Consider the following 27,254-nt stretch of genomic DNA (forward strand, 5'->3'; position numbering starts at 1 on the left):
GTTGCTGAAAGAGCCTATCCCCGTCTACAAAGAGCATGCAAGGACTGAGAAGTTGTACTTTTAATTGTGAGAGTAAAAAACTGACTTTTGGGAGAGAGCCACCCACAGAAACCCCCATCCCATGACGGCGGCCCGGGCCAGTCCCACAGGTCAGCTGCGCTCCCACAGCCAGCGCAGGAGTGACAGACACTAAGATGGTGGACGCGCCACACAGGTGCGAGGCAATTTCTAGAGCACGACCCTGCGCCACTCTCCGCTCCTCCCTCACCCTCCGCCTCCCTCCCATGAGTAATAAGACCAGGGCCGGGGGTTCCTTTCCCTTCTCTCGGGCGCCTCGGCCCGCTCCGCACCCCCCCTCACCGGCCGCGGCCTTTCCCGCTCCCCTCCTCCTCCTCCTCGAGGGCGGGGAACGGCTACTCTTCGCCTTTCCAGCTGCCTTGGCCCGAGCCGGCTTCCGTCCTGCCGGCAGGTCGCTTGGGGCGGGCCATTACGCGCGTCAGGTCCCGAAAATGGCGCCCGTCAGCGGGGCGGTGCGGGCCGGTGCGAGTTACTGGGCCGTGCTCTCCCGGTGCTGCGGGAGGGTCGTGGTCGCGCCTCGCTTCGGGGGCGCGGCGTATTCCTCCGTGCTTGCGGTGAACAGCGGGGAAGGCCGGCAGAGGGAAGGTGAGAGCGGCCCGGCCCGCTCTGCCGTGGCGGCCGGGGGGCTCGGGCTGCGCCGGGCTGGGGGGGGATGGCTGAGAGCGGGCGGGAAGCTCAGGCCCGTGGCCCTCCTTCCTTCCCGGCTGCAGGCGGCTCTGAAAAAAGACGTTTTGTTTGCAAGTATTTGCCTGAGAGATTTTGTTTAAAAAAAAAATAATAAAATCTCTATGGTAAAGATGATAGATTTGGGCAGCACAACTGCTGCGAGTAGTCTGAAGAAAGAAATGGGCAAGTTGGTGTTTGCTGGACAGATTTTCAGCTCAGGATTGCAGTGGTACAGCGGATCTGCAGTGCATTGCCTGGTTTTAGGTGTTCCAAGTGAGAATTTCATCGTTTGTTAAGGGATGTGTACTCGTGTTAAGCATTGGATGTCGTGCCTGGCCTCAAGCTGAGCTGTTCAGGGTGCAGATGGAAACTGTTGGTCAGGGTTGTACCAATATTTTTCCGAAGGCTGGGCGGGTACTTGTCATCTGCAGATTCGGGAGCAGGCTGGGTTGCTGAAAGGGCCTTTAAGTGGTGTCTGATGTGAGGGCGCGTGGGCAGGAGTAAAAGGTGTCCTGACCTGAAACTGTAGATGTTTGTAACAGAAATAATAAAGACTGCTATGAATGAAGCCTGTTTGTGAAAGCACCACAAAAATGGCAGCTCGAGGGGTAAAAGAATGCTGTGTATTAGCTGTTGCAGAGCCCCATATGTATTCTTTAGTTTTAAGTTTTTACATAGCAAGAAGACAACAGAATTGGATCCATAAAATACTTAAATAAGGAAGATGAAAGAACTGTGAAATTCACAAGTTTTCCCAAGGCTTATGTGGGGTAGGGCAAAAAGAACCCAAACATCCACTTCTGAATCCCATTCAATGTTTTTTGCTGAATATGTACTGTATCATAATGTGGCAACAACTACAAAACAAACAAACCAACCCCAAGCTCAAAACAGGACACTTGAAAAATACATATTGTCAGATTCACCTTCATTTGTCTGACTATTATAAAGATCACATTGTTTTGGTGTTGTTTTTTGGAGTGGGGGGGCTGAAAGTCATTAAATTAGAGTTTGAGGAGGGGGAGGAAATGGACACAAGAAAGTTAAGATTTTCACTTAAATTGAAAATCTAGTGGTATTTGGTATCTTCATTTATCCTTAGGAGTCCCTCACCACAGCTCCAACTGCAGTCGGTTAAAAAGTTCAGCCATATGGTGGCTCAGGCCTGCTAAAAGGGAGTAAACTCTTTCTGTTGCACCTTCTCTGGGACTGCTCAATAAGGCAGATCAACATGGTAAAATGGCAGGAAACAAACCCATTGGTTTGTTCCCCATCCCCAGCTGAAGAAGAAAAACAGTTTGATGTGCTAACTGTTTATACAGGGGTTAGATGAGCTTGAGAGTGGCACAGGAGAGGATGTGAAGACATGCTGTCAGAAGGAAGGGATGGAGCCATGGGATCCTCCTTTTGGTAATAGTGAACTGTTAGGTTTGGCAGTCTTGTACTGGTGGTGGAGAGTGATTTGGGATTTAACAGCTGTGTGGGAAAGCGAAAAGGAAGCACAGTTATGAAGGGAAAAGTGTACTTCTACTCATCTCATTTTTCTCTCCCCCTGTGTCAAGCTGGAATAAATGATGCTAGCAAAATGCATTTAGGCTTGTAACTGCTAGATTATTGTTAATGTCTGTCTAGGATAGACCCAGACAAAATGGCTTACAAGCTTTTTTAATCTTAAGTTTCAAATAATAAGTGAGCAATCTCCAATATGGGTAACTGATCTTCCCCTTCTTCCATGTAAAGGCTGGGAAGTATTAGTGTATATTGTCTTTGTAAAAGAAAAAAAAGCATACAGGATTATGCTGCATTTTTTTTTCCACAAAACCATATAGTTTGTATTGAAAATGTTTCTTTTTCTTTCAGCTTCAACAAGGAGAAGAGGCAGGACGCCACAGTTCATAAGACCAGTAAGTACTGAAACTGTTTTCAGTTAACTCAGAGGTGTTTGAAAAAGTTTTCTAAGCTATATGTCATAACAGTTTGTACAGGAACCCCTTCAGTCAAAACCTGGTGAAACAATCCACTGTGACTATTCGAGAACCAGCACCTAGCTTCTTTAATCTCCCAGCTGTTTTCCGTCTGTGTTCTCATAAAAGCAAAAACATTAACAATAACAAGCTAACAGTTAACTTGTATTGACACCATGTGCTGCAGGTCTTAAAAGTAACTTAAAGTTGCATTTAAAATAAAACCAGACATTTTAATGTTATTTTCAGTATGAGTTTACAGGATTCATAGTGGTTGCTTTCTAGCATAATTAAAAAGTCTGGTATTGTACATAAGTGAAATTGTTCTTGCACAGCAGAATTGTATCTGAACATCTAATCACTGAGAATTTTCTTAGTTGTACACAAATTTCAAAAGTAGTATATTATATGTTATAATTTTTAAAGGTAAATCGTAAAAGTGGACCTGACATGTATTAAATTTATGTTGAACTTCCAAGAGCAGATGTAATGATACACCAAAGCAGTCAGACCAGCTGACTGCATATACACATTTGTCTTTTACCCTTCTAAATTAAAAATTAAGGTTTGGGGTAAAGAAACAGTGACTAGATTTATTTTTATTTTTTTTTAAAAGAGCGTTTGACTGGAACCTTGTTCAGGTATTGGAAGATGCAAGCTATTTCTGCGATATAGTAATTCATCATTCCTATACTGGAATTTCTATAACAAGTAATTTCAGAGTTATTAATACCTACTTCTCTTAATATGAACTTGTTCAGACTTTCAGAATTCTAGAATTTTAAAACCCATTTTCTCTGCCCCCCCCCCCCCCCCTCCCCCGCTGATGTATCACAATGCAAGAAGATAAGTTATTTCTAAGCATTTCTGAACTAAAATGCAATTGAAGACTGGGAAAGGCCTGCTATCTAAGCTTTAAGAGGCTATCTTTTAAAAATTTCAAATTTTTATAATTCTCTATTTATTAGCATGCACCTCCCAGAACTGAGAAGATGGCTGTTGATCAGGACTGGAGCAGTGTTTATCCAACAGCAGCTGCCTTTAAACCTGCCTCTGTGCCTCTCCCCATTCGAATGGGTTACCCAGTGAAGAGAGGAGTTCCTCCACCAAAAGAAGGCAACTTAGAACTTATAAAGGTAAGACACATGCCATTGATGTGTGGTAACTTTAAAAATTATTATTCACTAACACTGCCCTGCTTTGATTAAAATATTTGTATTGGATATTGTTTTATTAAATAGGACAATGGTCTATGTAATTTCTAAATTAAATGGTAACAAATACAAATGTAGGTAACAAATGAACAAAATCAGGAGACTTTTTTAGGAATATCATGCCTGTGACTTTTGTAACGGGGTGGGATTAACTCTTCTGCTAAATCAGATTTGAGAAGAGTCATCTTATCTCAATATTTTTAAGCAACGTATTGTACTACCTTTAAATATTAAAAGTGTAATCAGTTTTCAGTAATGCCCCTTTATTTATGAACGGACAAAAAACTATCTTGGTAACTCTTAATATGTCTGTTTCAGATTCCCAATTTTTTGCATCTTACTCCTCCTGCAATTAAGAAACACTGTGCAGCTCTTAAAGGTGAGGGGTTTTTTTTGGCTTTGTCAGGGGTGGTTTTTTTCCTGTTTTTTAAAAGCCATCTCTCTTGGGAGTTTTAAGACAATGTAAAATGTGACTGTGGTGAAGTAGAAGGTGAGACATGGTCCACCTCTGAAGCTGGTTATTTGTCAGGCGTTGCCTAGTGTTGTATGCTTTCTTATTGCTGCATTGAGTCATACAGGTGATGGGTAGATATGTCTTAGGAGGTTTTCAGCACACCAGTAGCACTTGTATTTTAGCTTTCCATTAGGCCCTGCTTGTACTGGAGAATTTATAATTCAGTGTCTTAAGGAAGATGAGTGATGAATGTGACTCAGTTCTCAGAATATTACCTGTGATTAAACTCTGGTTTAATCAGTAGTTGTTCTGGCATGCATTAAAAAAAATAAATGCTATTAATAAATTAAATCCTCTGTCAGAGCACGGTCTGCTGGGGAGATACGGGATCTAATGAAGACCAAGAGCATCTCTGCCAGCCAGCAAGGCAATAAGGAAAACCTAACAAGGAGGTTAGCCTAAAGAGAAGTGAAGGCACAAGGGGTCAGGGAGGAGAAAGAATCATTTAGGTTGGAAAAGACCCTTAAGACCAAGTCCAACTGTTAACCTAACACTACCAAGTCCAGCACTAAACCATGTCCCTAAGCACCATGTGTACACATCTTTTAAATACCCCTAGGGATGGCGACTCAACCACTTCCCTGGGCAGCCTATTCCAATGCTTGACAACCCTTCTGGTGAAGAAATTTTTCCTAATATCCAACCTGAATCTCCCCCGGTGCAACTTGAGGCCATTTCCTTTCATCCTATCACTTGTTACTCGGGAACAGAGATCAACACCCACTTCATTACAACCTCCTTTCAGGTAGCTGTAGAGTGATAAGGCCTCCCCTCAGTCTGTATGATAAGAGGCCTATCTTGAGTTTTCTGTGTACAAATGCATGCAGCATAGGAAACAGGAAGAATTAGAAGTATGAGAAGTCACAGAAGTGCAGACCGAAAGCTTGTATGACTGAGATACAGGCAGGGATGATGTGGAGGAGAAGCTGACCTGTACCCAAAAGAAAATCTCAGATGCAGAGCTTTGCAGTGAGATGCATAGCAAACTGGTTAAGAATTTGAGAGTTGGGATCAGAGGAGAAGCTGAAAAGGATGTCTTGGTGGGCATCTGCCACAGACTGCCTGGTTGAGAAGAGGAAATGGATGAACAGTGGAAAAAAAAAAAAAAAAAAGCCTCACAGATGCAAGCTTTGATTTTCTTGGGGAACTGCAGCCATCTCAACATCTGCTGGAGCGTTAACAGGATGGGATGGAAGCAATCTAGGAGATTCTGGAGTGTGTTGCCAATAATTTTTGATGCAGGTGCTGGACAAACTGTCTATGGGAAGGTGCTGTTGCACATGCTTCTCACAAGTATGGAAGAACTGGTTGGAGGGAGATGTCAGGGTTGCTGGCAGCCTTGGTTGCAAAAAGATCATGGAGTTCAAGATCTTGAGAGAAGCGAGGAAGGCAAGTAGTGTATTGAAGGCAATATCTCGAAGACGATTGATCAGTTGACTAGATGTGCTCTATTGGATTTGTTGTTCAGAAACAAGGAAGAACTGGTCAAGCATATGAAGGTTAGGGGCAACCTTGGTAACAGTGGTCCTGAAACTGTGGTGTTTAAAATCCTGAGAGAAGTGAGCAAGACAGACAGTGGAACTACAGTCTGGACTTCAGGAGAGTGATTTTGGTTTATTCTAGAATCTGTATTGCTTGGCAGATCTCATGGGGGAATCTCCTGGGGAACAAAGTGGCCCATGAGAGCTGGTGGATGTTAAAGTTCGACCTCCTTAAAAAAGCGAGAATGGTCCATTCCAGAGTGCAGAAAGTTGAGCAAGTATGGCAGAAGGACAGCATGGGTGTGCAGGGAACTCCTGGGTGACCCAAGATGCAAAAAGGAAGTACACAGAAAGTGGAAGCAGGTAAAGACTACTCAGGAGGTACAGAAGGGTTTTGCCTGACCATCTTCAAGAAGGGCAAGAAGGAAGATGCAGGCAACTGCAGGCCAGTCAGCCTCACTACATTCCCTGGAAGATTATGAAGCAAATCTTCCTGGAAGCCATTTCCAAGCATGCAAAAACATGCTTTATAACAAACTGAATAGCAGTAGAGAGCACAACCTCAGCAGGTCTTCAGATAATAACGAATTGGGGGCGGGGGGGGAGGGAACAACAAGTGACACACTGCAGAACAAAGGTGCCATTCAGAAGAATGTTAACGGGCAGGAAAAAAATCCTCTGCAAAGACTGTCATGAAGTTGAAGGCAACTGCAAAGTCCTGTGTCTAGGTTGGAGTAACACATGCAGTGGTACAAGCGAAGGTCGGGGAAGGGGGGGGGGGGTGTGTGGCAGCAAACAGCTGAAAAGAAACTTTGCAGAAAAGGCTACGTGGAACCTGGTGGGCATTTGAAAGCTGAATATGAGTCAGCAGTGTGCCAGTGTGGCAAGGAAGGCTAACAGCATACTGGGTTCTAGCCACCACACTCAGAAAATTAATGCTTTTCCCTCTATTGAGTGTTGCACTTGGTTCTGGTGTCTCCAGTACAAGAAAGATGTAGACTGGTTAGAGGAGGGCCACACAAATGACCAAAGGGCTGGAACGCCTCTCCTGTGAAGAAATGCTCAGAAAGTTGGGGGTGTTCAGCCCGGAGAAGAGAAGGCTCTGGAGGGACCTTATTGATGCCTTTCAATATATAAAAGGGGCTTATAAGAAAGATGGGGAGAGACTTTTTACCAAGGCCTGTAGTGACAGGACAAGGGGCAATAGTTTTAAACTGGAAGAAGGCAGATGTTTAGATCGGATATAAGGAAGACATTTTTTACAATGAGGGTGGTGAGACTGAAGAGCTTGCCCAGAGAAGCTGTGGATGCCCCATCATTGGATGTACTCAAGGTTGGGTTGGATGGGGCTTTGAGCAGCCTGATCTAGTGAAAGATGTGCCTGCCTATGGCAGGGTGGTTGGGACTAGGTGATCTTTGAAGGTCCCTTCTGACCCACCCATTCTATGAGTCTGTTTGGCAATTGTGAGACTGCATCTGGAGTACTGTATCCTGTTTTGGGGAATCCAGTACAAAGAGAGACATGGAAATACTGGATCAAGTCTAGCAGAGACCCTGCTGTTATCTAAATGAGTATGGTTTCTATAAATAGTACTTTTAAAAAGATACGTTGCAATAAATTTGAAAAAAACCCAACCCAACAGATATTACATGGAGTGTTTTCTCTATTATGCAGATTTCTGCACTGAATGGCCAAGTGCTTTGGACAGCGATGAGAAATGTGAACAGCATTTTCCTATTGAAATTGAAACAGTAGATTATGTTTCTGCAGGGACATCTATTCGTAATCCCAAAGCAAGAGTGGTGACTTTAAGAGTAAGTAGTATTTTTGGTAAACAGCCTTTGTTTCAAAAACCCAAATGCTTGGCTTTCTTTTCAAAACATGTGCAAGTATGATATATTGTAAGGAAATGAGGGAAATTATTTACTAAATGTCTGAATAAAAAGCAGTGGATTTCCTTAAGTATATCGCAGCATGTTAGAACTGAGGTTGTAAGGTTATGGATATGTATTTATAAATTAAGTCTAAGCTCTAATATAAACAAAATAGTTTACCTTCTGAAGAATCTACTTGCAGAAAATGTCTTGCTCAATGTCTTGCTTGGGCTCTCACTGCAACTTCATAGACCCTGGAAGTGCTCAAGTATTTAAAGATAGATCATATGAATGCAGCACTATTCATAAATTGAGTTGGCAGGCCTCTGGGCATCAGTGTGTTTGCAGTAGGAGCAGCAGCCTTCTGATCATAGGATCATGGGGTACCTGAGGTTGGAAGGGAGATCAGCAGTTTCCCAATCTCTCAAAGTAAGGTAGGTATGAGATCAGATCAGGTTACTTACGACTTTATCCAGTTGGGTCTTGAAAACTTTCAGGGCTGGAGATTGTACAACCTCTCTGGACAACCTGTTCCAGTGCTTGCCTGTCTTCATGGTAGTAAAGTTAGGATTTGCTGTGGCTTTTGAACATGTGTTTTGAGATGACATTTGAGCCTACCTGAAGAGCAGCAGCAGCAGTGGGGTCAGTGATAGTTGTGTTCTTACTCTTCATTACAGAAGTTAAAATATTGCATGACACCACATGAACATAGAACCTATACAACATCTAATCATGGCAACTTTGGACGGCAGTGGTTAATTTTGTCTGTAGGAGTCTCCACTTTCCCTTTATGTTGTAAAACCTTTTGGTTTTGGCTGTTTGGGCTGAAATTTAATTTGGTCTGCCATTGATTTAAATATGCATTTCACACCGCTGTTAGCAGTAACTTCACCCTGCCCTTGTAGTCATTGCATACTAGAGTTTAGCCTTTTGTCTCCTAATTCAGATCCATGTTCAAGAGCAATTTTTCACAAATTTGTATGCATTAGAATTAAAAGGAAATGGGGTGTTTCTGTGAGAATAGAAGCCCCTGACTTCATGCTGGATTGTGAATGTGTGCAGAGGCAGCACACATTGGACCCCTCCTTGTTCCCATATTCAGTTCTCAGATGGAGTAATACTGACATTTGCTGGTCAGTGGTGGGCATGGTGTCACAGGTAGGCGGAAGAGCTCAGCTGCTCAAACAGCCTTGACTCTCCCATTAAAAACACCAGGTGGTGAGTGTGTGTGAATTTCTGGCTTTCTAAATCATGTAAAACATTACTATGTTAGGTAGAATTGTCTTCTGTTAAATGTGGCTGTTGAGAGACAAGATGTTGGACTAGGGGCTGCCTAGGCTGCAGTGGAGAGGGTAATTCAAAATGATACACAAATGCACATGTCTGTATTATCCTGTCTAAATCTGTCCATTAATGTTAACTGGCCTTGGTACTTGTAAGGCATTATGTGGATGTGTATTATACATGTATATTAAAAAAAGGAGGGGTTGGAGTGGGAGACAAAAACGGAACAACTATCCATATGCTTTTTCAGTTACTGGTGTTCTGATCCCAGACTTCATTAATGCATTCTTTGTCTGATTAATCCTCTGATAACAAAATCTGCCTAAGGAGGGGGAAGAGCAGGATTTAAAGGTGAAAGCAGATGGCACTGGGTCAGATAGTGGTTGAGTTTCTATCAGTGAGAGAGCATTTACTGTGCTCTGTGTTACAGACTATGAGAAACTCTGGTGGATCTTCATGATAAGATTTCCTTTTTTAAATAGTTTAAAAGTTAAACCTTTTTAATCTTAATTTAAAAAATTATGCCTCTTTTCTACCATGTATCATACTGGAGATGCTATTTTTTTATTTCTTGTAGCCTAATGCCAGTATTTCTTGCCATTAAATTTATCCTAGTCTATGCTCAAGTGGAATTGTCTACATTGTGCCAGACAACATAGTACTACAGGATGTAAAATGAGACTTTTTAAATCAACTGCTGTTCTTTGTGGAGCTCTAATTCATCTAAAATTAAACATAAAATAGTCTGTAGCATTGCAGCTAACAATTATAAGCTGTCTAGTTGCTATCCCATTTTGAAGCAAGTAGCCATATAAATATTTTTCACTTTGAAGTGACTTTGGATTAGTAAGAACAACATATTTTTTTGTGATCATGGAATACAGGCAACAGACCAGATAGCTTTTCAGTTTTTGTAGGAAAAGCAAGTCATGTGGAATAAAATCATAGCTCTCTTAACAGGAAATTTCAGATGATCACACTGTATGAAGGCAGCATGATACAACTATGATAATGCCATCCTTTTAAGACAGTGCAAAAAGTACTACTCGGTGAAATTGTTTTGCACTGTTGGTTCAAGCAAGCTAATGCTGGACATCTGGGCTGGACTATCCCATTAAGTTTAGATAGTCATGGTCGTAAAGGGCTTATATGCACTAGCAGTTGTATGCTTGCCAGAAAGTTCTGTCTGAAACCCTTTAGAGTTTAGAACAGTCTTTCTGTGAGTGTTAGAGAAAGATACTGTTAAGAAAATGTGTTTTAGAGAAAGGTTTCTCATCAGTTTGGGTGACCATTGCCAGCTAGCAGTGAGGCTAGTCTGTTCTGTAAGGGAAGGTGATCCAGGGGCAGAAAGGCAGGCAGGGGCAGTGACCTCCCCGAAAAGGGTGCAGCTACTACCCGAGCAAGGTGAGAAGGACAGGTCTGGTAATAGTAAGCTCGTCCATCCAACAGACCAGTAACCACCTGACAAGTTCATAATGATAAGGCAAGTTTGAAGTTGAAGGGGGAGGATTAGGTCTGGTGATAGTAACTCGGATCAGTCAACAGTTTGGTGACTGTCAAGCCAATCCACAGTGATGCAGTAGGTGAGGTCAAGCTGGGAAGTGAAGGATGTGCATCAGGGGTCGGTCAGCGTGGGCCACGGCTGGGCCCAGACATAGCTGCGCTGTGGCTCTGGCAGAGACTAAGGCTGACTGCCTATGCTTAGATGCAGCTTCTCAGTAAAGATGGGGCAGGTCCACCTTCTCATGGCTCGTTTTTTTGTCACCACTGATTCAAGGCTACATTGCTGCACTGTAGGGAAGGGCACTGTATGTAAGGTAGCCTTGAGCGCAAGGGGCCAGACCCTTACAAGGGGATGCTGTGCATAAGGGGACTTGGAAGTATAGTGCCTTCAAAAGTGATTGTTCGTGGTTGTTTTGGGCTGCAGTAAGAATTCAGCTCTCTTTTTGCAGCTTGACTATTGCGTTAAAGGCTAGATGCACTTAACAGGTCAGATAGAATTAAACTTGACAAAATGTGAGCTGTGGGGCAAACCGTAGACAAATTAGTAAAAGACTATTATGTCTTCATGTGTTTAATATTCCTCAGCAACTCTCACTTAATAGAAGCTTATGTTTCCATCACCATGTATCTTTAGACTGTTAAGGTTCTCAGCCTTCTTTTTTGCTATTGTGTAAACAGATGGCTAAAACCAGCTTGCTTTACTTTTCGTACTTGTTATTGCATATAGAAACTAGCTTCAGACTAACTTCTTAAGAGTTTTTTTTAAATGAGTACTAGTTATTTGTTGTGTATCTTACATTCATGGGTTTTATGGTATTGAAACAGAAGGCAAGCCATTCATGGTATTGTTTGATCAATTATGTGAGATCAGAATGTTCTGGTCCATTATATTATCTCTGTGCTTCTTTGCATATTTCTGTTAATCTCCCAGTAATGATTTTGAGAATTCTGATTTGATGTCTCTTGAACTGATGTCTTTCCTCCTCTTTTGGATGTTTGTCATTAATATTTTTGATATATCTTAGTATTAACTTTACTTATTTGTATTTGAAAAAAAATATATCTGAAAAAGATTCATTTTTCCATGTGATGTACATGTGAATATGAAATCAGCTACAAACTAAACTGACAGCTCTTTTTTTCCTCTGAAAAAAAGTTTGAGTAGAAGTATTCTCCCCCAACCCCTCTGGTATTTGGATGAAAAGAAGTTTACTGTTTGAATACTCAGATTATATTTGCCTTGTGTTAAGACTTCTAACGTGATACAATCAGAAGAAATTCTGCAAATGCATACTTAATAGCTCTTCTTTTAATTCTTGATAAAAGATGTGCCTAACTATTTAAAAATATTTGCAGGGTGCAGAGATTGTGTTTATCCAAGTAATTAAAGGTGTTTTCTCTTGTACATGAAGGTTAAACTTTCTAACCTGAATTTGGATGACCATGCAAAGAAGAAGCTCATTAAACTTGTAGGAGAGCGGTACTGTAAGGATACAGATATGCTCACAATTACAACGGACAGGTATGGTTACAAGAAGGGAAAAAAAAATGCCTGTAGGAATGGTCACAGTATAGAAAGGGCTTGGTGTCTTCAGTAATGTCAATTATTGTCTTGGTAAATTATATTTTTAAGGCCAAATTATGACCTAAACATACCAGTACTCCTGTTATTAACTGTTAAAATTGTAATGGACAAATCACATAAGGTTGAACCTAATATTTGTTAAATATGGTTAGTTATTGAAGCTCTGTGTTTAAGTCTCAAATGTTACTTCAGAGTAGTTGTCATGTTTTCCAACAGAACCCATAGGTTCTGTTAGTTTTAACAATGGTCTGAAGTGTTTCATGCAAGAAAAATGACATCAGTGACCAGACATCTCTTGATGTTTTGTTTTTCTAGACATAAACAAATCACTGTAGTTATTTACAGTTATGTTCAGAAGGCTTCATTGGAGAAATGTGGTTTTTGTGTTGAATTCTGAAGCATTTAAGAGAATACATATGTATTCCTAAATTCACAATACACTTTAATTCACAGCTGCTTTCAGTGGTAGGAAAAACATTATTGGTAGTCTTTTCTGTTTGCATGTTTTGATAGAATTCTTCCCCCCCCCCTTAAATTTCCTGTCCTTTGGTATGATATACTGTTTTATTCTACATAAATACAAAATGGATAAAATTGTGCATATATTTTTTGACTATGCTTGGAAATCTGGGTAGTTTCTGGGACCACTTGCACAACCAACAGTTTCATTTTCCTAGCAAGACTTATTTTGTGGCTAAAACATTAGGATAGCTGAAAGGAGCTTACCCTCTAGAGATCTGTGAATGGTCTCATGCTGTGTTCCAGAAGAAACTCTTAATGTGCCTGTTGATATTTCACTTTAGTTCTAGTAATTTCTAAGGCTCAGGCTTGGAGTGGTACCCCTTTCTTTAATACAGGATTTTCAAGGCTGGTATTTAGATTACTTTTAAACAGAGGCTCTTTCACTATGAAAGAAATATACTTTAAAAGCTTGAGTCCTTTTTAAAGTTTATTTGCTAGAATAATCATAGTCCCTAGTCATTCAGATGAGTGGGGTTTTTTTAGAGTCTCAGATGTAGTCTGGCATGATTCAATTTGTTCTGCATCAAAAAGGGGGGTGAAGGAGCCTATCGGAGGAGGTGAGTGTGAGGAGACAGGAGGTTGATCAGCATGAGGAAGAGATTAATGTCATCAAATTCTCAGCAGAAGGTTTTGGTAACTAGTTTTAAGAAATAACACTGTTTTTGCAGGACTGCCTTATCACAAATAATTTTACTGGTGATCCTGTTTTGACTTACAGCTACATTGACTTAAACTTTTCTTCTTAAACTGTTGGCTAGATTTCCAGTTCTGAACTGTATGTCACAGCTCTTTTCACCAGTCATTCCCCTCCCTTCAGATCTGGGGGGAAAAAATAAATCTGGTTTTAAGGGAGTTCAGACTTAAAGTATGTTGGATTCCACTTTGGCACAGAGGGCAAAGAAGTTTTTAATGTTTCTTGAAGATCTGTAAATTCTTGTATTTTGTACATTTTCCTACTGACTTGCAGATGCCCATTCTTGCATGTTCTTAATACTCATTCCTTCATGATGTTACTCTTGATGTGTAACTCAAAGGCATGTGAATCAAACACATATTTTCCGCAAGATTCCCTACATTACAAATCAGAAATGATGGGAAGTTTAATGTTTCGTTCAAAAGTATATTATAGTGGCTTGATTTCAGAAAGATTACCTTTGTTTATGAATTTTCAGGTGTCCACTAAGAAGACAGAACTATGATTATAGTATACATCTCCTCACCGTTTTGTACCATGAATCTTGGGTAAGCAGTCATGAATAACTTGTGCTAACGCACATGTACTCTCTAACGCACTCTTACGTAGCCTAGAAAAAGTTGCATGACTCTGTGCCGCTTAAAGTAAATTATCTTAGATTCTTTTATTCCACCTCGCTTTTCTTCAAATTCAACTGAGATCAGTTACCTCTGAATCTGAATTTCCCAGTCAACTTCTAGTGCATTTTTTTAACTTCACAAGTTCTATTCTGTTGTTTGTGTACATAGTTTGCCTCTCTTCAGAAGTTCTCTAGGTTTTGACCTTGAAGTTCTCTAGGTTTTGACCTTGAAGTTCTCTAGGTTTTGACCTTAAGAGATTCTTTCCCAATACTTCGTTTCTGACAACAAGCCTAAAACTGACCCTGAGCCTAGCAGAAAACACCTTAATTCTAAGGATTCCTAAAGGTATGTTATGTTTGGCAGCATGCTGGGCTGCCTGTGCACAGTATTCAGATATTAATTGGGGGCATCCAGAGAAATGGTATACTCTGTGTTTATCACCTTTTACCTATGCATTTTTAGCTGTGACCATGTTTAAAGACAAACAAGTCTATTCCAAAGAAGCAGGGGGGTATGTTACTGGCTTTAAAGGTATGAAAACTAACATACAGCACAGTATCTATTTTGCCTGATTCCAAATTATTTGTTACTTAGAATCTGTCTTTCCTTGGGCTCTTCCTAGGCTTCAGTAAACCATTGCTGTAATTTGGAAGTATTCAGCTTCTTAAATGCTGTTTCACAAATCTTGCCTCAAGCTGGAAGGAGTGAGGACTTAGGCTGCTTTTTTGAGCTCCCTTTTGCTCAGCAAAAGGGACATCCTCCCCAACTTCTGTTAGTTTTAGGATTTCATTGCATCAGAGTTAGTGTCCTGAAAAATACATAAAATTATTGTAACTCCTTACACTTGCTTTGGTAGAAACATTCAGATAATGTAAACTTTTCTATAATCATTTGGGATATGGCACATTTGGAATTTTTCCCAGTAGTTTTTGTTAAATGGTTATACATGTGAAATATCCAATATAAATGTATTAAATATACTATTCCAATTTATTGATAACTTACTACAATTCTCAAGTAGTCCTCTAAATATAATAAGAGATCTTTAGACTACAGGTCTGTCTTTTATAGTGAATTCTTCAGACTTGTCTCCTGTATTTTTATAGTTAATTTTGTTGCTTATAAGTACTGTCTTAAACAATTTTACAGCCATTTTTTACAGAAAACAAGGTAGCAGTCTGAAATGAAATTGTTGAAAGCCCATGCTTATGTTTGGGATAACTTAACTTTGTTTAAATGTAATATGTTATTAGTCACGTTGAGACACAGTGAAAACCTTCATCATCGGTATATTTCCATAGATGTATTCTTTTAAATAAGTTGTAGCTGATTGCCTAACAAAATTCATACTTAATGTTTTCAGTTGTTCTTTAGTATTTAAATTAAATCTCCATATTGGGCATTTTTATGAATTTGTGTTGATTTTTATCATTGCAGTGATATAAAAAAACATAAGGAGGATGAGCTCTATTTCCCTTTCACTGGAAGTTGCCTTGAAGGATATGTTTTGTAATTGTATAGTGCATCAAATTAAATTCAGCTTATACTAACATCTTAAAAGATGTTTACTTTAGATTTCAAGTGCTTTGTACACATGGATATTTTTGTCCCCATCAGCATTACATTGCATTACAAATCTTTAATGACAGATCAGCTTCCAGTATTAAGCAATGACAAGAGAGCTAGATGCTGCTCACTTTATTAATTCTAGATGAACACCACATCTGTCCTTTACTCTAGCATTACTTAGTGATGGAAGACAGGGCTATATGATATTGCTATGTGAGTGTTCAGTGTGGATTGAATATGCACAAGTCTCTTGCCCTTTTATTACCTTTCAACTTCTATGTTAATATTTGATGAGTTCCTCAATCAGTTGTAATTGTCCATGAAAAATTAATGGTCTCTCGAGGCATGGGTTTTTTTGTGACATGTTTTGTGGAGTTTTTTTCCATGATCAGTGGTAATGCCTTTTAATAACTTGCTGAAAGATAGTTTGGATACATTTTGTAAACCATGAGCAGACAATGTATAGTTTAATTTATATGAGCTGTAATAATGGAGGGGGATGGACAGGGACTGGCCTTCCATGTAGACGGTAACATCAATCCTGTTCACAGAACTAATTGCAATATTTTATGACTTTCCCAGCAGAGTAGTGCCATACTTTTCAAGCATGTGGTGATGGAATTCAATAAAAAAGAGGGCAGTGTTCCATTCTTGCAAAGTGAAGGGGAAGATGGCTGCATGTAAATTTTGCCCTCAATCCTGAAAACTTTGCCTACTCTCTCTAAACATGCCATAACTCTATAATTTGTTAATTACTGGTTTACTGAATTTTGTGAACCAGCAAGCATGTGAATATATAAAAGGAGAAACTGCATGCAGATATACATCAGGAAATGTAATTGGAAGTGTAATTATGTTTTAATTGCCAATGATGCATAAGTCTTTTATTACAGTTACGAACTAGAGCATCCAAGTAGCTTAGGAATCTGAAACCTTTTCAAAAGAATGACAGTTCTTTGTGGTTTTGTTGGGTATGTAGTAAACTATGTGCTGTGAAGCTCCATTGTGTAAAGATGCATTTCCAGCAGAAAGTTATTCTTAACGTAATGAGTATGAAGAGTTTAATTCTGGCTCATCTGTCTCTGTATGCGTGGTTAGAAGACAAAATTTATCACTGTGTCAACAGTAGCCTCTATGTTACAAACTTTCCTGTAGGCTTTTCCAGTCTTGGCTTCAACAAAAACCCAGGGCATCCACAACTTACTGATTCTGTTGCTATTGCAATTAGAGGGCACAGGTGGTGTTAGTTTGCAAGCACCCTTGCTGTTGCATATTTCAACTGTAACTCCATTACAAGTGTGTGCAGACAAAATAGAAGGGAAAGAGAGGAGATTACTAACAATTGGTACAAGTATTGTGCTGCCTCAAGGCTCTGAGTGTATTGTTAAGAATGGGTTTCTTTCTTGGATTGTGATGGTAGGAAGAGAGTTTGTTTGCAGTTAAGTGAATAAAAGGTTGTCCAAATCAAATTTGACAAACTGGTTTGAGAGGTGCTACAGCCAAAGCGAGGTAAGTATGTTTGATAGGTTAATGCACTGACTAGCATTTGTCTCCTCTAATATGCTAGCAGTCAAGATGGTGCAAGAAGACAGACTAGCCAGATTGTGAAAGGCTTTGAAAATGTGTTGGAAGATTGAACCTGCTGGAGGGAAGCTTTCGGAGACATTCAGGTGTTTTTTATGATGATGTGTTTTAAGACCCCTTTTTTGAATGCATGGGGAAATAAGAAAAATGGAAGGAATTGAAAGGAAGGAGCAACTTTACTTGATTTTTGGGGGTTATTTTTTGGCACGGAAGGAGTAGATGAATGTTTGTTTTGGTTTGGTTTTGTGTTAGAGGAAGAAGCAGAGTTTTCACGCTGTGGGAGGGAGGGACAGGAAAAGAATCATCAGACTGTAGATGGTCAGAATAAAGTTAAGTTGAAGAAGCTCACAAAGGTGGCTGGAGTGTAAAAAAGGTACATTTGTGACTTGGGAATGGAGGGAGTAGCTGAAGCTATTTGATTACTTGTAGGAAAAGTGGGATACTACTGGGTAGCCTTTTGGGCTATATAACCCCTATGAATTGGTAGTTAAAAGTAGTATTGCATTTGAAACTGTACTGTCTTTACTGTCTTCTTGCGTTCACCCAGAATGCCATCAATGGACTTGACTATGCAGAATTCTGCAAAAGCTGAGGGTGCTCAGGACCTTTCAGGATTGTGTTAGAATTTACCAAAACACAGTGCAGTATTACCAGTTGGTATTTGATCTGTATTTAAACAGGTAAACCCCCTTTATTTTGAAGAAAGAAATGTGATGATTTTCTTTCGTCCTCTAGAATGCATTCCCGTAGTGGATAATGCTACCCTTGCTTTTGGCAAAGGGCATCTGTAGTGCTTGTTATTTTCTGGCAGAAAAATTCTTGCTTGTTTGTTTTAATAGAGGAAGTGAAGGAAGAGGAGGAAGAACATGAATTCATCCTCTGGTTCTTGATTCATCCTCTGTTATCACAGGTTCAAATGAGATACACTGTAAAGCAGAACAAATCTGGGAAGCTGTTCAGAATATTGGCAGCATATTGATGGATTGATAGTAGTTGCTTCGTAAGGCAGCATGCTGTTTCTTGAGATGGATCTGAACAGTGGGAGCAGTATTAATTAGGGGTCTACTTACCGTGTTGTTGGTTCAGCCTATTTGAATTACAGGTTGGCTAATGAGATTGACTAAATCTAATGGAGACCTCAATTTAGTTGTAGTCTGTTACTTACAGAGGTGGATAAGAAGCAAGAAGTGTACCTTAAGATGCCAGACAGATGCATTTTGCACCTTAGTTTTGATAAATGCAGATAGATATCTGGCCCATGAGTTCAATTATCTTTAAAACATTCCAATTTTAAAACTTAAGAATGTTCATTTATTTTCTTATTTTGAAATATTTGGAGATCTTTTGCTTCCAGTTCAATAGTTTTAAGGTTATTAATCAAATATTTGTGCTTTATTAGCTTTTAGAATGTATTCAGTAGATACCTGACTTATACCTTCTGGTAAGAATTGAATTTATCTTCTTCAGAGTTTTTGTGTGATTACTTTCAAATTATCCCCCAGGATTGTGCCTGGATTGAATTAATCAAAGGAAGGGTGAGATATATTAGGTAGATTGTTAAACAGCAGTTCAATCAGTTGCATTTCTGTTACCTTTAAACGATGATAGTTCTTGAATGCTGTAACATCTCTAAACCTGAATGTTTTCTTATGGTAATAAGTGGTTTTTAAAGAGTAAGAGTTTGCTGCCCTCAAGTGGTTAAAAAGATCATAAACTGATTTCTTCACACTTGGCTCAGATTAATAGTTTATCACTAAAATGTTCTGTTATGAGTTGAAAAACATGAGGGAGAAACAAGCGGAGCAGGAAGCTAATTTTCAAATAAGGAAAAGCATTCATAGTCATTGTAAGGGGGAGGAATCTGAAAAAGAGTGAGGAGGAAATAATTTGCTGTTCTTTTAAATCATTCAAGACTAGAAAAAGGTGCAGCAATTTTCCTTGCTCCGATTCTACATGATTTTCAACATACCCAAATGCAAGATGATGGAGAGTGGAGGATATCATTCTGCGTTACACAGCTGAGATCTTGAAGGATTAGTGAACAGTTGCCCTTGGATTTTCTATTTTCCAGTGTATTTCTTAAAGTAAAAGGTCTAATCTGACATACTAAGAATAACAGAAGAGTAATGCTGTACACACTTTTGAACTCCCTCTTGCTTTTTCTAGTAGTGTAGTTATGGGAGTCTGATAAAAAATTCAAAACTTAGAACAGGAAGGAAGAAGGAATCTGGAATTAGAGTTAAGTGGAAAGTGGCTACTGAATATGTACAGTAATAGCTAAATGTGTTTGCACTCTAGATGTTGTTAGTACTTGAAAGGACAGGGAAGTTGAAGCAGAAAGATGAGGGGAAGCAAAAAAAAAAACCCTGAAGAATGGACAGAGTGACGCTAGAGGCTTAAGTAAAATTTATCTCTGAACCCCAAAGCTGTGTAGTTTGAATGAATTTGAGGAAAGTGTCCCACATTGCTTTTGCATTCTTTTTTAAGTAGTGTATTCAACTGGAAGGCACTGGTAGGGTGGCAAATCTGCGTATGCATGCAGCCGAATGACTATTTTTACATAACTATTGGTGATAATCCTGAAATGCATTGTATAGCTTTTCTCTAGACCTCAGTTAGCTCTTAAATTGTCTTTTTTTATCTATAGTCATTTTAAGCCATTACAAGTAAGCATAATTTTAATCACTTCAGTTGTGCCAGTAGAACTTAGTACAATTTTGCAGTTTTCATAGTAGGAGTTTACCTTAATTCAGTCTAAAATATGTGAAAGGATATGAGCCTACTTTTGAAACTTAAGCTGTTCTCTGGCTACTTAGGTTTCAAAAACATACTTTAACTTCATGTTCTGAATACTCAGGATGTTGTCACACATGGGTTGTAGGGTTAAAATGGGAGGTGGAGGGAGACACTCTTAAGTCTTGCTGAAACTCTCTCCCTGGGCAGAAGAAAATTCAAGGTTCACTGAACGGAAAAGGAGGGCTATAGCCTAGTGATTAGAGCATGTACCCAAGAGAGATTCAGAGCTCTGGGCACCATTTAGTATAACTGAAGACTGCTTAGTGTAGATCTGACTTTGAGGTCTTAGAATAACGAAGTGTGATATAATTGTGCTCTTCCTACAATAGTGTTATGTCTCAGTATGTCATTAAATATGGTTTAAGTAATGCAAACTGAGGCTAAAGTAAAGGTGGTGTCTAAATGTTGCAATATATACTTTGTTTTGAAGCATGTATTACCTGTCATTGTGCGCTTACCAGTGCTCAAAATCTAACAACTTGAAAGAGTCTTCATCATTAATGTGAGTCAGAAAAAGATAAAGCTAAGTAGCATAGTGGATGTAAAATTAAATAAACTTCTTCTGAAGATCTGAGTTCAAACATATAAAATCAAAGAGTTTTGCTGACAGGAAATGTCTATTGTAGTGAAAGAAGGTGAAACTTATTTGTACCTCTTGCTTGGAACCACGAAGAATTGAAGGTTTAAGCAAAAGGTTGAATTAAAAATTGTCTTTGTGCTACTTCAGACTGTAGTAGGCTTTTTTGCAATACCTTGTGTTTAAGCCCCATGTTTGTAGTTGCTGGAGAAACAAGGCTCCTTTTTGATGCATAAATATAACTTCTACAGCTGTTTATTTTTTTGGTCTAAAGTTTGGAGTGAAATGAAGTCTTATGGGGCATAGATATTAACAAAATGAACAGAAAATTATCAAAGATTTGGACCCTTAATATGACTGATCTTTCTTGATGAGATCAGTATCTTATCTGATTGGCATTCAGAAACAAACAGATAAATATATTACAAATGACCCTTTTAGAAGCCTGGATTTTCCAGAAAATACTTGCAGCCACTTCAGCCCAAAGAAAGTAGGTGTTCTAATCTTTGAAAGAGGCTATCTAGATAATGGTGACTGCTGAGAACTCTGAAGCTTGTGACAGAACCTGAGTATCATTAAGTATGAGAGTATCATTAAGCCTGAGTATCATTAAGCCTGAGTATCATTAAGCCTGAGTATCATTAAGCCTGAGTATCATTACCTGAGTATCATTAAGCCTGAGTATCATTAAGTATGAGAGCATCTCTTGCATCCAATATTATTTTTTGAGGCAAAGTTCTGTTCGTTCTTCTCTGCTTGTTCTCCTTTTCTGTTTTACTTTTGTACCTTACTGGAATGTTTAAGCCTAACAGTCTTTCTTCTGATTTTCCTTGACACTCTAGAGGTCTTACCTTCCCTGTGCCATTGCTGTGTCTTAGAAAATAATGTTCTGCTCATTCAAAAGAATGTATTTTAACATATTCTGCATCACCAAGCAATTAAAATTTTTTGTGTCCAATCTCATCAGATACAAATGTTTTGCCTTTTTACAAATTCATGTTGATATTTCTTTTTAAGTTGCTAACTAAATAGTACAGGTCAAAGTTGTAATATATCCAAAGGGATAAGTACATAATTGTTTTGGCAACTCCTCTTTGGATTGAAGGTACCTAATAATTTGGAAAATGCTAGCTTAGCTGTCATTTATTACCTGACAATCTGTGGTTATTGTACCACACAGGGTATCTTTTATTTCAGTGCAGTACTAAGAAGTAGGTGTATTTATTCCAGGCCATACAGAGATTGCTATTTGACTTGCAATTTAAAGACCTTTCCCTCTCCTCAAAAAAAAAAAAAAAAAAAAAAAAACCACAAAAAAAAAACAAAAAAACAAAAAAACCCCAAAACTCACTAAAATACTTAGTCTTTGCTAAACAGTATTGAATTTTTAACTGTTCAAACATTGACAAGAAAATTGACTAGCATGAATCGTGTTTTTACTTTCCTTGAAGATTTGTGTGCCACTTCCAAATTTTAGTTAAAATCTTTTCCCCAAAAGAAACACCAGAGAACTGATAATTCTAATCCTCTTCCATGTTGCTGTGACAGCAAAATTACAAAAGTTAAACTGGCAGGAAAAAAAGGAGGAAAATGATGGTGAAATGCCTGCTTAAGTGATCAAAATGCTTTTTTTTCCTCCAAACTTAGAGGTACAATATAAATTGAAGCTTTTTGTTAATGACTTTTACTTAAAAAGAAATTTCACTGGCCAGGGTACTCTTTTAGTATGTATATTGTGTCAGCATTTCAGATTAAGTACTGTAAAGGCTTGTAAACCTCCTAAAATCCTGGCTTAAGCAGTAGCATAAGACTTGCTTAGACACAAATCCTTTTTCTGTTTATGGCGTTGAAAAAATAATTCTATATCTGCATTGGAAAGTGTTTTAAAAAAAAATCAATCTTCTGTTCCTCTTCAGTAATAGGTTTAGATCCTTTGACTTTATATGAAAAGTTGTTTTCTGGTGATTTTTTTTTTTCTTTCGTTGCGGTTCTTACTGGAAGTTTTAGTAGGAGAAACAGTTGAAATTATTAGCTGAGTGCATCTTCAGCCAGGCTGGTTAATGCTTACTGAGATTGTCTTACATGTGATAGAATGAAGCAATCATTTTTAGTGAATTCATTGAAGAAATATCCATTCTTGAGTTTTTTAACCTCGTTTGCTAAGTGGGGATTCTAGAAAAATGTTACACAATGCCACACTTGTATTCCAGTTTTTAAAGTTTTAGTCTTTTTTGTAAGACTCTGAACTACAGTGTTTACTAACATTTTAAATTTGTAGGGGACAAAAATAATCAATGAACAAAACTTTGAGTGATGAAGACCTCATTTCTGAAGTTTCTTTCACTGTCTCATTAGTTTTCTTCATAACACTTCAAACTGAGACTACACTTGTAATATTTCCACTATTCAGAGTTTGTGTGCTTGTCTACCTAAGGTACTTTTTCAAGTGAAAATATAATTCCAGATTCACTTTTTCTCTTGTAATAAATCTGGTTGGAAAGGTATTTCAAGTTTCACTCCATACAGTCAGTTTGCAAAAATCTGGTTTCTGTTCAGTTTCCTGTTTGTGATGTATGTCTGGACCTGTGTACAGTAGAATAACTTTTCATTTTGAGGCACGGCCACCAACATTGCAGCAATGGATACTCCCTTCTTGTAGCACGGCTAGGAATGGATTTTGAAATCTCCCCCTACTGTCAAATCCCTTCCTGCCTCCCCCCCCCCCCCCCCCCCCCCCGAAGTCAGATTTTATTTTAAAATCCATTTTGACACACTATTCGGCTGGGAAGGATTCCAAGAAGGAATACTTAAGAGTTTCTTTGGCCTGCTGTATAATCTTCTTGCTCTGTATACTCAAAAGAGATGGGGAAATCTTAATCTGTTTATCAGCGTGCATCTCCAAAATCCTGTAAGTTAACGTGTGCAGAGAAGGATTTTCCTAAAGAGGTAAATGTAATAACTGTAATTAGTTCTTGTTGTCTCTGCTACAACTTAAAGGTGTTTAAAAGCCTCACAGTGGTCTTTTGTTTGAACTTCTAACACAAGTTTGGTTCAGGGAGTGACCGGGGGTGATACCCATATTCCCTTACTCTTGAGAAACTCTATCCCTGTGAGAGAAGCTTTTGCTTTAAAATTCTTTTGGAGTTTAGGGAAAAAATGTCTTGGATGGCCACTATGCAGTTAAACAAGGGCTATGTAAAACAGGATGATGTCATTAAATTAAAACTGTGTAAATCTCCATGTTGAATTGCACTATTTTTCAAACCTACAAGGAATACTTGACTATACCTATGTGTTGTGCTACTGTTTTAGCAATACAGGCTACAGTATGTCCTTTCCCTCCCCCCCCCCCCCCCCCCCCCCCCCTAGAAATTGAATGAGGTTTTTTACTTCTGTGTTGTATTGTGTCCAGGTTTTAAAGTCAGTCACATAAGCCTTTTAGCAGTGTTCATCACTGTTTCTGACTAAACATTTGGACTCAGATTTAAAAGACAAGAGATTGAATTTACGAGGTACAGGATGCAGCTTTGTTAAAGTATTGTTAAATTTAGATAAATGGACCCAAGCACACAGGGTTGTATGAAGAAAAATCTTTAGTCTTAGTTAAAGGTTATTAAGTATTGTAGTTTGACTGCAGCAATGTTGTTGACTAGTGGACAGAATAAAATAAACAAATGAAAACCCAACAGCACCCACCCCCTAACCCCCTGGAAAAAAACCCAAAACCAATAACAACGAACAAAAAAAGACCCCAATGCTCCCATGATTGCCAGGTTTATTTGGGTTCTGCATAGCTAAAAATTGACTGAAGAGCTGTTTCTGGCAAGGGATTTAAAAATAAAAAATCCATGTGATGTAAGTACTTTAATGTTTCTTTGAACTTACTCCTAGAGAAATATGAGTTTTATTTAGACGTGATTTCTACAACAATTGTAAGAAAAACATAACCACCAAAAATACTTCAAATTGTGATTTATATAGTTGAAATAACAGGACACTATGTATTGTTTACATCAGTAGAATACTAAATAATTATAAATATGCAAATAAATATACAATCTACAATATATAAAAATACAAATATCTCTATGAAGAGTATATATTTACCAAAGTACAATAAAAATAAAATATATAAAAATGGAAGGTTGTAACATTTGAAATATCCTTTAAACAGTCTGTGAAGCTAGAGGAAGGCCTGCTGAATCGGAGAAATGTTCAAAGACAAAACTTATAAAGCACTGCACAAGCCAAGTATTTACAGGCCCTGGGATTATGTCTTCTGTTTGTGTTCAACTTTTGATCCTGTTTAATCTTGCAATGCTAATTAGGTAAAAATTAGCACCTTCTGGATAGAGATTCTTTTGAGGAACAATCTGTTTTGCAGAAGAGGAAATAGATTAACTGGCGGTGCTTTTCCTTATGAGTCACAATTAAAACATTTCCCTAATGTTGAAGGATTGCTGTCTCTCATCATAGGTTACTTGGTATGAGTTGTGTCACTCTGTGTCTTAATAGCCAATGTAAACCTAACAATCATATGCTAGGGACATAATAGCTAGGTGTCTAATTCCAAATCTTGAGCATTTAGGGTTATTTAAAATTATTACTTTTACGAGTTTTTTGTTATTCATTATGTATAGTCTGTTCTGACTTGTCTAGTTATATCTGCCAGTTACATAAAGAATGGGAGAAGTGGGAGGAAAAACTCATTCTGCACAGAAAATGCACAGCATACAGGCACCCTTTGAACTCTGAGGCTTGAGTTACAGGCTTTGTACTTTAGAGGAGGGGAAATATCTTCCACAAGGAATGTAATTTTTAAATTGAATTGGTATGAGAGATAAGTTTCTTCAAATTATTGTAGCTTTGTTTCAGTCTTAAATAGTTTTTAAGACAATGTATATTCTCTTTCAGAAAACTGAGATGTGGGAGAGCGAGAAGACTGAGGAAGACATGGAAGAATATATCTGGGAAAATAGCTGTTCTCAGAAAAATGCCTTGGATACACTACTTCGAATAAAAGCCTCAGAGAATGTCAGTAATGTAACTAAGGAAGAGCTTCTTGCATCTGAAGTTGTTAAGAATTACAGAAACTCTGTAATTGCACTTAAAAATGAAGGTGAAACAGAAAATAACATGTCTCAGTATAAGGAGTCTGTGAAGAAACTATTGAATATACAAGCATTACCATGAGAGCAGACTCTGCAGGTACACCTGATTATTACAGAAATGTTAAACTACTATGTTAATATTTCTATATTATATGGATACATAATTATTCAGAACCTTAACTGAAAATATGAAAGTTGATGGTAATTTCAGTAGTAATCAGATTTTTCTTTACCACTGGATTTTCTTGTAAACATAATTTTCAGGTCCATGAATCTTGTTTTTTGAATAAAGTATGTTTTGAGTCATATTGGTGACTTGAACATTGTTCTGTGCTTTTAGCTTGGGAGATCCTGGTTCAGTCCTCTGCTTAATCACTTCTCACACAGTATCTTTAGGCATATAACTCACAGCAACAATGTCAAAATCAATGAAATTACTCAGGCTCCCAGATCCATTAATGAAGAGTCTGAAATTTAGGAGTTCTAAACTTTCTAAATGCTTTTCAAATGTCAGTCAGATTTTTCTCTATCTGTACTCCTGTAAAATAAAGGTAATGTTGCTTAAGTAGTTTAACTTTTGGAGAGGTGTTGAAACACACTGAGCAGTATGAGGTTCTCTCAGTTGTCATCATGAGGGCTAACAAATACCCTAAGTAAAAATACCTGTCTCTAAAATGGTGGAATAAAATAAGATAGAAAATAGGGTGGTAGTAGGCAGGTGAACTATCAATTATTGACAGGATACCAAAATACCTGGGAAGGGAAGAATGATGAGAGTTGCTGAAAGTGAGAGCTGGTGAGTAGTGAGGTGAGGAATGGACTGAGTCTTGGTACCCTGAGGCCTGCTGAGTTGTCTCTTGAATGTACCCAGGCTGTTCAAGGAAAAAAACCCAAACATTTGTAGCATCCAGCTTACTGCTGTGAAGCACAGAGAAAGAAATTATATGGGTGTTTATCTTGTGTTTGGTAATTTGTATTTGAAAGGAATTGACTTGAAGCACTGGAATCACAGGCAACTTCTATTGCCCTCTCATGGCTAATAAAAAAAAAAACAAACCAAAACAAAACCCTTAAAAATATCAGCTTGAAAAGACGTAACTCTTCTTGCTTTTATTGTACCTTCCTGGCTTACTAAGATTTCAGCTTAGAGAGAAAGTCTTCATTTTCTAGAAGGGGCAAGAGGGAGTTTTTATTCATCAGACTTAAGGATTCTACATATCTACAAAAAGAACCTAGCATGTGGCCCTGCCAGCAACTTGTTGAGAAGCAGCAGCATAAGAATAAGGACATTGACAACTGAAGGGAATTGATTTCTGCAGGGTGTCCTATGTGGCTTGACTCGCTGACTGCTAGGATTTCTCATTGTTTTGTGTTTGCATACAGCCAAAGGGTTTATGTATTCCCATTTCTAAAACATTGTCAGTTTTGGAAGTATTCTTCTTAGGTAGGGACTGTTCTCTTATGGAGGAGACTGAGTTTAATACAGCTTTTTACTCCCTATGAGAAGTTGCCAGAGCTGTAGCTAAGATTGAAAATGCTTGGCCTATAATTCCAATTTTGCACTTAACAACTTGGTTATTTAGTGGTCCTTCCTTTTAGATTTGTATTAATATGAAG

General features: G+C 38.5%; 1 protein-coding gene across 2 annotated transcripts; it reads left to right on the plus strand.

The window, feature by feature from the left end:
- The first annotated feature begins 449 nt into the window (after nucleotides 1–449).
- MRPS35 (mitochondrial ribosomal protein S35) lies at nucleotides 450–25,943 on the plus strand. Of its 2 annotated transcripts, XM_049822162.1 has the most exons (9): nucleotides 451–469; nucleotides 501–663; nucleotides 2,605–2,648; nucleotides 3,677–3,844; nucleotides 4,241–4,301; nucleotides 7,593–7,732; nucleotides 11,992–12,101; nucleotides 13,859–13,928; nucleotides 25,441–25,943. In XM_049822162.1, the coding sequence occupies exons 2-9, from the start codon at nucleotides 510–512 to the stop codon at nucleotides 25,717–25,719; spliced, it is 1,026 nt and encodes a 341-aa protein (XP_049678119.1). In that variant the 5' UTR covers nucleotides 451–469; nucleotides 501–509; the 3' UTR covers nucleotides 25,720–25,943. The 2 variants fall into 2 exon arrangements, with proteins under 2 accessions (XP_049678120.1, XP_049678119.1); XM_049822163.1 differs by lacking the exons at nucleotides 11,992–12,101; nucleotides 13,859–13,928 and having other exon boundaries at nucleotides 450–469.
- The last annotated feature ends 1,311 nt before the right edge of the window (nucleotides 25,944–27,254 follow it).

This window comes from Accipiter gentilis, chromosome 18, assembly GCF_929443795.1.
Source record: "Accipiter gentilis chromosome 18, bAccGen1.1, whole genome shotgun sequence".
In the NCBI taxonomy this organism is placed as follows: Eukaryota; Metazoa; Chordata; class Aves; order Accipitriformes; family Accipitridae; genus Astur; species Astur gentilis.

Bases quoted from the DNA above. Each gene is read 5' to 3' on its own strand.
- MRPS35 (XM_049822162.1), top strand. From the start codon at position 510: ATGGCGCCCGTCAGCGGGGCGGTGCGGGCCGGTGCGAGTTACTGGGCC. The intron at 4,302-7,592 runs GTGAGGGGTTTT...TCTATTATGCAG, and splicing joins ACACTGTGCAGCTCTTAAAG to ATTTCTGCACTGAATGGCCA. The intron at 12,102-13,858 runs GTATGGTTACAA...ATGAATTTTCAG, and splicing joins CTCACAATTACAACGGACAG to GTGTCCACTAAGAAGACAGA.